This window comes from Rhinolophus sinicus, chromosome X, assembly GCF_036562045.2.
Source record: "Rhinolophus sinicus isolate RSC01 chromosome X, ASM3656204v1, whole genome shotgun sequence".
Classification (NCBI taxonomy): domain Eukaryota; kingdom Metazoa; phylum Chordata; class Mammalia; order Chiroptera; family Rhinolophidae; genus Rhinolophus; species Rhinolophus sinicus.
Window position 1 is genome coordinate 14,208,320 of NC_133768.1, and position 11,769 is coordinate 14,220,088.

Consider the following 11,769-nt stretch of genomic DNA (forward strand, 5'->3'; position numbering starts at 1 on the left):
TAACCAGGTCTTACATTAATTTTTGCTCCAAAAGACGCAGTAGAGCCGATTGTCCGGCTAGGCCTTATTTTCGGGGAAACACGGTAGGTGTACTAATGTCCTAGCTGATCATCCCCCGCATCACTGTGACTTTGCAGTTATTCCTTCTCAATAATGAAACAGTTAAAATATCAGAAAGAACCTGGAAGGCTGAGTTTCTTTAAGTCAGGAGGTCCCTTAAATATACAAATACGTTGTATCCCAAAAGCTGTCTGTACTTTACAATTCTGTTCCTCCATTAAAAATTAAAAATGTAATATACCTTTAAGAGTCTCCTCAGTAGCCTATAGAACTTTCAGATCATTTTCCCCCTATAACACAAATGTGAAAGACGGTATAATATTTTCTTTTTTCAACCGGCAAATGGGAAACAGAAAGGATTTGATTTACAGACATCATTATGACTCAGGATTTATCGTTCAGCATAATGATTAAAATGGCCCCTTTTTTCCCCTACTTTCATGATTCCCCTTGCTTTTGTAAGGAACTTGGGAGGAAAGCACGTATTTTTAATGTTAATGATTTGTACCCTGTTGGTTATTGCCCGGTGTTGTGTCCATTTTTAAAGTCTGTTTTGATTCAGGGACAATGTTTTATTAAAAGACTTGATCCTATAGATTTGAAAGTGTACTCAGAGTAAAACAGAGCAGGCCTGAGTCATTCAGAAGACCTTTCTATATGACATTTTGGCTTTGAAGAATATATTACCAAAAGTATTTTTATTCCTTTTATAGACCAGAATTAGACATGAGTTATTTCACCTAGTGGTGCTTAGTTCTTAGCATTTCCATTTCCTTTCCAGCCTTTATTTTCTTCTCTTCCAACCAAAAAAAAATTTGAGGTATTTCAGTTTAAAGTAGGGTTCTGCTCACAAACTACTTGTTAGTCCAGGAGAGCTAAATAATAGCGGGAGGCGGTGGTGATGGGTATTTGGTGGCAAATGTTTATCCTGCTTTGGGTTTGAAGCGGCTCTCCATGGGGAAGAGCTGGTGAACAACTAGAGAGGTTTGTTAGGAAAAGGTAAGTGAAAGGAGGAGTCTTGGAAGAGGCATTGTGGTACATTGATGCTCTGTTGTCATTCATCCTTGTGCTTTTGTGTGGCCTCAAGCCGTTGACAATGTTTTGGTCCATCCAGTTCTATCTCCATCTCTGCTCTTTGCCCTTCACCTGCTCTCCCTTCTCCTTTTCCTTCCCTGACAATGTCACAGGATGGTAAGAAAGAGAATTTTGGAACCAAGAAATGAGGGACTGGGGAGGAGGTGGATCTGTTTTTTACTCTTTGGGTTCTTCCTGTTCAGCCCCAGAATATACCCCCAAACAATTGAGATTCCCAGTTTGAAAAACATGGGAGAATGACTTTCCCTCTGCCTTTTTTCCTTTGCAGGAAACACATGAAATTGTGGCAATCAAGAAATTCAAGGACAGTGAAGGTATATGTATATTTTTTCTGTATATACGTATATTTAGTTTTTGTGAATAGAATGTGGAAGAGATAGTATCTAGCTGATTAGACTATTCCTGAGATTATAAAGTCTCAATTTCAGAAAGTGAATATAGCTTATTTGTTATGCTTTGTTTTGAAGCTATTAGTTTCTTCTTTGTGAATCGTTTAAAATCTCATTAGAAAATTCATCTTGTATTTTAAGGTACAGTCAGCATTGGAAATCTTGCTTCATATGCTGAATAGAAGGCTTGCTATTTATACTGTTTCTAAATATTATTAAAACGAGAAAACTAATTTGAAGTACTTGTGTGGGTTCACACAAGTAGCGAGGGCTGTGTGAAAGGCTTCGCTATTCAGTACTGTGAACTCTGGTTCCTGGTCAGTTAGAAATACAGGGATAAGTGGTATGCAGACAATATCCAGGGAGTGATTTTATATTTAGAATAAGTCTTTGAGAGGATAAAAGCTTTTCAAGGAGAAATAGTGTACTTGGGGGCCTTGGTCACATGTCCAGACCATTTCAAATGGAGTATGAAAATTACCCTATGCTGGGCAAGAAAGTTTAAAATAAAGCATTTTTTTAAAAGTGCTGTACAAAACTAGGTTAATGTACCCCCCCCCCCCCCAAATAAAGCCTTTCTGTAGTTCATAAGGTTTTAAATCTGGACTGTCGGCCATCTAAAGATGGCCAAGTAGAAAAACTGACCATGAAGACACACATGGCCTTTAAGAAGGTCGAGGTATGGGGTGGCCGGGTGGCTCAGTTGGTTAGAGCGTGAGCTCTGAACAACAGGGTTGCTGGTTCGATTCCCACATGGGCCGGTGAGCTGCGCCCTCCACAACTAGATTGAAGACAACGAACTGCTGCTGAGCTCCCAGAGGGGCAGCAGCATGGCTCAGTTGGTTAGAGCGCGGGCTCTCAACAGCAAGGTTGCCAGTTCAACTCCCGCATGGGATGGTGGGCTGTGACCCCTGCAACTAAGATTGAAAACAGCGACCGGACTTGAAGCTGAGCTATGCCCTCCACAACTAGATTGAAGGACAACGACTAGGAGCTGATGGGCCCTGGAGAAACACACTGTTCCCCAATAGTCCCCAATAAAATTTAAAAAAGAAAAAAAGAAGGTTGAGGCATTTTCCCCTTTTTTTTGACAGAGACCCACAGTAGAAACACGTTTTACATCCTAACCCAGTATCTATATATGTAATGTCCTATATATAACTGAAGCAAAAGTGTCACACAATTATTTTACTAATGTGAGGTTCTCCATTTTCTGTTCTTTCCTGCTCATATAAATTCATATAAATGCCTATTGTGGCATCAAATACCTTGATTTCTCCACTAATGAATCACAACCTGCCATGTGGAAAATAGTGCTCCCAGGGAAAGAGGCGCCAGTGTAGCATCCATCCACCTTCATATCTAATTAAGAGGAGTATGACAGTAGCAGCCATAGTACCTTCATCAGCACGCCCTGACTAAGACACCAGCCTCTGTATTTGTGAACAGTTTCATTACCTTTCCCTTAGAGACTTAGCAAACGTTAAATACCCACAAGGGCTCACTAACATCCAGTCCTGGGACATGGAGTCAGTAGTATTTGATGCAACCCGACTGATGTGCTGGTTATTTGGAGCACACGCACATCAGCCAGGAACTTTAGCAGCCATTGTCTCGGCAGCCTTAAAGAGAAGGAAATAAAAAATGACTTTGACTTGTTCTAAGAAAAGAAAGAGAGAGAGAGAGAAAGAAACTACTTCAAATGATGAACCTGTAGTCTAACAGGAAGCAATAGGCCCAGGCCCACCCACTGTGAAACCACTGGAAATGAGTTCTTTGAGCAGTGGCCTTGGGCTAACCACAGGTAGCCAAGAGACCAATGGTGATCTACTAAAAAGAGTGATTGCGACAGTAGATCAAAGCATAACCTTCACATGCGTGTAAAGACTTCTGACTATGCATTCATCTTGTAAAGCACATTGTCAAGCATCAGTTACCACCAAAAATAATTGTCATTAAATTTTTGCAAAGCAGTGCAATGTAGGACATGGATGCCATTGCTTTTTTAAAAATCTAAGTACCATATTCTTTACAGTCTATCCTGCATACTAATTCTTATCTTCAATTAAATGACATATTTGTACCTGTGTTACACCTTCAGAGTGGCAATCAATAGTGTATCTGTTGAAATTCATTGAATACTGAATGAGGTGCTGTACGAGCCATGAAGGTAAATCAGGTGCAGATACTTTCAAGAAGCTTATGACCTGCTAGTAGAATTAAAACCTGTAAATAAATAGCAGTAAAACAGAGTAGAAAGCAATCAATGCCTGAATGAATTTGTGTAATTTTGAGGCGTGAGAGATTGTTTCTAGCTGTGGTATCCCAGGAATGTATGAATAGTGTAGACATTATAGGAAACATTTGATCAGCCCTTATTTCACTGAGCTGACAAAACATGAATCCAACTCTGCCCTTGTCTCTCCTGGACCATTATCAGTTACCATACCTCAGGCGTGCAGCCTTATCGCCCACCCACCTTGCAAATGGACACCTTTGTAGTTCCACCTATACACACTTCTAGAGGGACACTTCCTAATTATTTCTGTGGTAGAATCTGAAGAGATATCCAATTATTCATAACTTTTTAGTTCATTCCTATTTTAAACAATTTCCCACTGTTTCTAGTTCTCCCTGGAAGATCTCATACTCTCTTTTCTGTCTTGACCCTTTTCCTCCTGCCAGAATAGTATCTTGCTTAATGGAAAGTAAGGGGACATGTGTGGTAAACATCCCTTTTGGAGTATGAAGTGTATGTAGATAGTCTAGTACAGGTGAGGCTGCTCATTCAACCCCTATGTAAACCACTTCATTCTGAAAGTTTATCATCTTATATTTCAGTCAGACCAATTATAACAAAACATAGTTTTATAATATCCTTATTGTCATATGGCTCTTATTAATCTTTTATTAGTTACTCTGAAAATATTCTTTTGCTTTTATGATAGTTACTTTTCTAAATCCAATGTTTAAAAATACTTGTGAAGATAATGAAATAATCTTGTAAGAACATTTTTAAACTATAGTAGGATCTGAACTTGGTCTGACCCACATTCAAGCTAATCAAGTATTCTCACGCTGATGATATCAAGGAGTATTTTATGAGCATATATATATTACTTTCTGTTAGCTTTGAAAGATTATGATTGTGTCCTAGTTTCTTATTAAATATATATGTATCCACAAACTTGTATAAAACATTTTTGAAACTATATTTTAAGGTAGACCACTAGTTAGTTTAAGAGGTCCTTATTATTCCAGGACCATAGAGCATTACTTAAAATGGGAACCAAAATTTCATGGTAAATAAAAGGTTAGATTGAGACTTTAAGTTGAGAAAATGGAAATAAAATTACAAAAGAAAAAAACAGGTTATCTTATAGGTAACACAATTTAGGTTATAATAGCAACTATGTGCTGTTTCTTGAAAGAAAGAATCAAGTGTTGTCTTTTGGGAGGAGGAGCAATTTTTCCAGTAAAATTGTAGGCTAGGTCAGTGAACGGCTTTTACAATAAAAAGTGGATCATTAAAAAATACACAAAAGGCTTTGTCAGTTTTCTCTTCATTTTTGTATATTCTCGTCTTTCTGTCTTCTTCCTTGTCGGTGTTTTATTCTAATATAATTCTATCAGATCATTTAACAGTGTCTTTGCCTGTGATTTTTCCCTGAAAGACTTTGACACACTGGTAGGGATAAAAACTCCTGCTAAAAGGGAGGAACGTTTGAGTGATGGTATTTTTATCTGAAATCGCTTCATTAGTTAATATTTTCTTATTTTGATGACTTTTGCTTCTTTATACATCATTGTAAATGTGGAGACTCACATAATGAATTCATAATGATACCTGAATGATAGTATTATAAATTTGTCTCTTAGTGTAAGTTCCCACAGAGAAACATTAGCTAATAAACACCTAACTAACCAGAAGTCTCCATAGAATTAGTTCTGCTCAGTATTTGAATTTTCTGAAAAGACAACAATGACCACAGACCAAGAAGACACTAGAGATTATTTAGTTAAAAGGTACTTTTCAGACTCCGTATAATGATAAATTTAGCCTAATTCTTCTACCCTTCCTAAAACCCTAGTCTTGTACAATGAGATTTAATGTTCAGATGATAATCTTTTTTCACTCTCAGATCGTCATTCTCTCATACACACATACAAATGTCTGCCACCCTCAATTTATTAAATAATCCAAGAGCACTGAGTTAGACTAGATAGCTTTGGACCAGCAAAAATTAAAAACATTGTCTGGTCAGCCTTTACTTGAGGAGATCCTGAGGTCTAGAATTTTCCACATACGTTTGGATCTTCTGATGGGACAACACCTTTTGCTTCTTTGGACTTTTCAGTCTTTCTCTGAATGTCCAGGTGATGGGGCCTCAGTGTATAAGAAGGAGACTGTCAGAGAGCTGTGTAGCACTCTTCCGCTAAGATGGAGTTGAGGTTGTGTCTCTGCTTTTACTTCAAATAAAATGGCTTGCATTCATTTCCTGCTGCTTATGTTTTCTGGAGATAAATATTTTTCTCTTGGAATGGACATATTTATTCTTCTGAATCATGGGAAAATGTTTAAGATCATCCATTCTTTCCTCCAGTTTATTTCATCCTTATTTTCACCCCAACACTAGAAAGCTCTATCCTGATCTGTGGATCAAGGGAACTCTGGTCTCTTATTTTGTATAATGGTACAAAACAAGAGTTCATAATCGTTGGTCCTTAAATTTCAGAACTTGATTTCTCTGTAAGAGAGGCCTTGAAACAAATGTTCCAACACTTGGTTAGACAGAGAATTCAATTAAGTAAACTTGAGCCTTCTGACTAGTCATGATTTCACCCCACTTGCTTCTAATGTCCAAAATAGATCTCTTTCGAACTTCAGGGATTCTTCTAGGATTTGGTGAACATATTGCACCTTTCATGATTAATAAATTTCCATTGTGCTTTACCCGGTTTTCATCTCTGAAGATTTAAGGGTTCTGTCTCTCACGGTATACATGGCAGCAGCACTGTTCAAACCCTCCCGGCCGTGTTAATTGCCCTCCTGTTGATATTCCTTCTTCAGTCAGGGCAACCAGACTCAAACGTAGCACCCTTTTGGTTTTATGCAAGGATGGGTTGACTTTTATTCCCCTCTAGCGTACCTGTTTAAAGTTCCATTTTGGGGGGCCTCTTTGGCTCTATACAAGAATGTTAGGGTTGTGATTTTATAAAATAGGTTACAGCTATTTCTGGATTTCTTTTTCAAGCCCACAGTTCTTTAAAAATAGAGTTACAATAGAGTTTCAGCTCATCTTTAGATTTTCCTCTTTTCATCACTTACCTTTACATGTCTTTGGCTCCTGTGATTTCCCTTTTTAAAAATTATTTTCTTTTACTTTAGTGACTCTTCCGTTCTTGATTTTTACGTATGTTAACTTGCCTTGCTGGCAAGCTTAGAAATAAGTTTATTTTCATATGATTTCCCTCATGTGGGATAAAAAACTGGAAGCAACAAACGAACAAGACAAACAAAAACTCATAGACACAGACAATAATTTAGTGGTTACCAGAGGGTAAGGTGGGAGGGGGGTGGGAGATGAGGGTAAAGGGCATCAAATATATGGTGATGGAAGGAAAACTGACTCTGGGTGGTGAACACACAATGTGATATATAGATGATGTAATACAGAATTGTACACTTGAAACCTATATAATTTTATCAACCAATGTCACCTCAATAGATTTAATTTTTAAAATGGAGGGGGAGACATAGGTTTTTTTGTTTGTTTTTTACTTAATGTTCTTTTTCCCCCTGTTATTTAGTCACCAGTCAGTAGAATTTATATAACTTTGCCAGAGTTGCTGCCTTTTCTAAGCTCAACACCCTCGGTGGTAACTGATGACACGTCCATCCGCATGCACATCAGCAGGAATTGCACGGAAGTACCAGCTCCTAGAGCTGGAAGGACCTTCAGCATCATCTACCGTATTTCCCCGAAAATAACACCAAACCGGAAAGGAAGCCCTAGCATGATTCTTCAGGATGACATCCCCTGAACATAAGCCCTAATGCGTCTTTTGGAGCAAAAATTAATATAAGACCTGGTGTTATTTTCGGGGAAACACGGTAGTAGGACCCCAACCCCAATTTATAGCTGAGGAACCGAAGACTGCACAGCTAGTCAGTGGTTCCGGGGGACTAGGATGCAGACCCCAGGGTCTTCCGGGAGTTTTGCTTCCGTCCCTGGCATGCTGCTTTGCCGCTCAGCTGAGCAGTAGCAGAGTGTAGACCTGAACCTGGACGTTCCGACTCACTCTGCGAGGCACCATGTCCCCTGCCTCCCTGTGTGCTGCTCAGTGTGACATTCCCTTCACACACCCTGAGAAAGCTATTCTTTCTAGACTCGGGTTTTTTGTTTGTAACCTGGAGGAGCCTGGCCTCCACATGGAGTCCACGGGATTCTGTCAGCTAGAAGGCAGGGACTTCTGTGCCCGCTTCCAGAGGCTTTGCTGCCACCTTTAAAAACCTGCATCACTGAAGTATGCTGCTGCTTTCCGAACCTCTGAGAGAAGCATGTGTAAACAGAATGTGCATTTCTTTTTCCCATCATCTGATCATTTAGTGCCCCAATTTTCATAAAGTGCAGGGTAGGTCAGGAATCTTAAAAGTACTCAGATGAACAAAAATGATAGGCTATCCCCAGGAGTGAAGCGTGTGCATTTTGCTTACAGTTAGGGAATTAATAACTCCATTACCTACTTGTTCCCACTTATTGCAATCTTAGTGTCAAAGTGCTTACCTCAACTTTTAATGCCAATTGATTGATATAAGTTAGAGAAGCCTTCATTCCCTAAAAAAAGAAGAGTGCTCAAAGGAGATGGTTTGGAGACTACATGCTAAGTGATTTTCTGAGCTTCTTGTTTGAAGATTCCTTTCTCTTCTCTCTATAACCATTCTTAAGTAGAGTCAGTATAGATTTGAATGATGTATAGGTAACAAAGTACCAAAATTCAGTGAAGTTTAGGCTCACAATCAATGAGATTTTAACGAAGAGAAATCATTGATTATTAGATTTGGAAAAGGCCATAGGATTTTTTAGAGTATGTGTGTGAGGGGGTGCCCATTATTTATTTTATGAATGAAAAGTTAAGTGGCTTGCCCAAAGTCGCATCTCAGTTAGTTAAAAGCGTACAAAATCTAGGCTTCTCATTACTGCTGCCCACGTCTTATGGGAAAGAGAGCAAAGATTTCCTCATGGCACTAGTGAAAGCATTCCTGTGGGAAGTGTTTGCTGAGCCCCTCTTTGTGCCGGGTCCTAAGTGGTTGGGTGTATATGGTTGAACAGAAGAACTTAGACCTGTCCTTCTAGAACTGCTGGTTTAGCAGTGTTGGCCACACAGATGGTCAACCAGTAAGCAAACAAATACATAAGATGGTGAGAAGGCCTGTGAAAGAAACGTTGGGAGTACTGTGATAACAAGGAATAATGGCGACGGATGCCTGCTTTGGTTCAAGCTTGTGAAGAGTGACATTTAAACTGAAACCCGAAGGAGCCAGCCCTGTAGTAGAATGAGACTTCTGGGCAGAGGGAACAAGTTCAGAGGCCCTAAGGTTGAAAAATAAAATTTGGGGCTATTTTGGGAACTAAAAGACTGACATGAGGGAAGAAGCAAGGGGCATGAGATAGGGATGGAAAAGCAGGCAGGGACGAGGTCATGAGAAAGCAATATATTTATCACTTGCTGAATTGCTTCCTGGTTAGAAGATCACTTGCTTCTTATTGAGATGCGTGTGACATTCTATGTCTTAGAGATAGGTGGGGTTTAGTTTAAATACCCCGACCTTGAGGGTAACTCAGATGGGATAGCAGAGAAGCAGGTCAGTCTTCCTAAGACTCAAGTTTGGAGTGTTCCCTCGGCTTCAGCAGTTCTAACAGTTACAAAACATCCCTTCTCTGGTGCAGCCACAACTTGCAGAACAGCTGGCCCTCTGTCCCCCCTTCCCCAATCCTCTAAGCCACTTTGGGAAGTCCCCTGATGACATCACACATGTTCCCCCTACTTTCAGGTAGCCCCTACTTGTGTCATGCTCTTTTCCCCTGATGCAGGCTGGGCTGGTTCACGGCCTAAGCCACTGTTGGCCTTAGCTGTCATCGCTGGGTCTTGCCTTCCTTCTGATAGGCAGTCTCTCTCTCTGCTTTTTCCTAAGCTGAGCTCCAGCCTTGTCCAGCAGTTCCCTTTACTGAAGTAAGGAGAAGATTTCACTTGTGTACCAAAGGATGCTCACTGCTTCAAAGCCTCTGCTCTTGTTAGTCTCCTTTCTTTAAACTCAATTTGGCAGTTGGGATAGAAAATCATTTGAGAAGTACTCCTGACACTGCACTGAGAATCTCCCCGCCTCCTTTGGTCCCATTCAGGCCTTTTCCTCCTGCGTATCTTGCTTAGGAAGTATAGAAGGCACCTTAATATTTCTTACCCCTAGCCCCAAACTCCATTTTCTTCCTCCCAGACATGCCTGAACCTGAGGGTCGCACAGCTTAGGCTTTCAAGCTAGGATTCTGACCCTTGCCCGAAGCCATGAGGCCAGATGTGTTTCAGAATCCATAACTTTTGGACTTTAGAATGGAAATGGGGCGCTTTACTTGCGCACCCTGTAATCAGGTACTGTTTCTAAAGCACAGCATATGAATATTCATACTAAGTGGGATGCAGGAAGCCTGTAAGTGGGCTCAGGTTCAGGTTTTGCCTTTGAAGAGATTTACCATAAACTTAGAAAAAGTGTTCAGTTTTTGGACTTATTTTTGGATTCTTGGAATTGATGAGGGATTATGAACCTGTATCCTTATTTATACATATGTAAACATGGTAGTTAGAATTTCCCGCCTAAATCATAAAGCCTCATTTAAAATGAAGTGTTACCATCTGTGCTCCCCCTGTTAATTAGTCCATTCGCGTTAATGTGATTTCTGTCCTTCCTCCATATCTGTGGGGGTTCTCATGAGTGACGTTGATGATATGGAAGGGTATGTTGGTTCAGCATAAGTTCTCCGCCCCAGTACAGCTACACCATCTGGGATGGACAGATGGACATGCCACAGGACGACGGCAGGAACCTGTAGCAGCTGCTGTTCAGAGAGAAGATCAGACACTTCTAGAATTCCCTGCAACTTGACTGTGAGCTGCATTGTGGGTACCTGGCACATGACCTCTGCTCTCAGAGGTGACTGACGTGCAGCCCGAGGAATCAAATGCTCTTTTAAGCCAAAGTTTCAGGCCAAACTTAAAAAATCAACTGCTGTAGGCACTGCATAGAACCTCCTCTGCACACTGATATTGGTTCACTCCTTTTTACCTTTTTAAACTCCTTCCTCAGAATGTAGTGTTAGAGTTAACATGACAATGGATTCACATGTCGTATCTGGAAGTCTGTTTTACACATATACTTCGCAATAAGGAATATAAGAAAATTCAAGCAGAAAATTAGGTTTGTGCTGGTCAAGTAAGCCTTTCTTTAAGTTTCTTATTTTTGATCCTTTCAACAAGAAAAAGTGATGTTTAGTTATGCCAGCCTTGGACTGCTTATGCAGAAGTACTCAAAGTGCAAAGTGAAATTAGTATTTTCAGTATTCTTAGAATTTTTTGAACAGTAGTTTGAAAGCTTTAATTTTATTCTATTCGCCATTGTTTATATTCTAGAAAATGAAGAAGTCAAAGAAACGACTTTACGAGAGCTTAAAATGCTTCGTACTCTGAAACAGGAAAACATTGTGGAGCTAAAAGAAGCCTTTCGTCGGAGGGGGAAATTGTACTTGGTGTTTGAGTATGTTGAAAAAGTAAGTCACTAATTGATGTTGTGAAGATTTGCCTGATTCTCTTATTTAGGGCTGTTTTGACACTAATCAAGGAAGTATTATTTATTATCTAGTGTGACTTGTCAAGGTACTCATACTCTGAGGCCTTTAAAAATGAAAGTACCCATAATCATTGGAGAAGTCCTGCTATATATTGAAAGATTTTGTACAATTTAACTGTACAGACATACTCTTAAGTTTAAACAGTGTATTGATTGGGCTTCTGAAATCTTACAATGTGTGTTCAACAAGTAATGTTTAGATTTGGTCTATTTTAATTAAACCTAAGCAAGACCTCTGAGGGAGGGACAAATACGTTGGAAGTGGTGGGGCCAGGTGGTAGAGGTATGTGTAAGGTACTCACAAGCATAGGATGGCGTCCGAAT

General features: G+C 39.8%; 1 protein-coding gene across 3 annotated transcripts in view; it reads left to right on the forward strand.

Annotated features, from left to right (window-relative positions):
* Window positions 1-11,769, forward strand: part of CDKL5 (cyclin dependent kinase like 5) — a 165,037-nt gene that overhangs the window by 96,045 nt on the left and 57,223 nt on the right. For all 3 annotated transcript variants that reach the window (XM_019755452.2, XM_019755453.2, XM_074324175.1), the window contains exons 4-5: window positions 1,424-1,469; window positions 11,229-11,365. In XM_019755452.2, coding sequence (XP_019611011.1) covers window positions 1,424-1,469; window positions 11,229-11,365 — 183 coding nt within the window. The remainder of the gene's footprint in view (window positions 1-1,423; window positions 1,470-11,228; window positions 11,366-11,769) is intronic.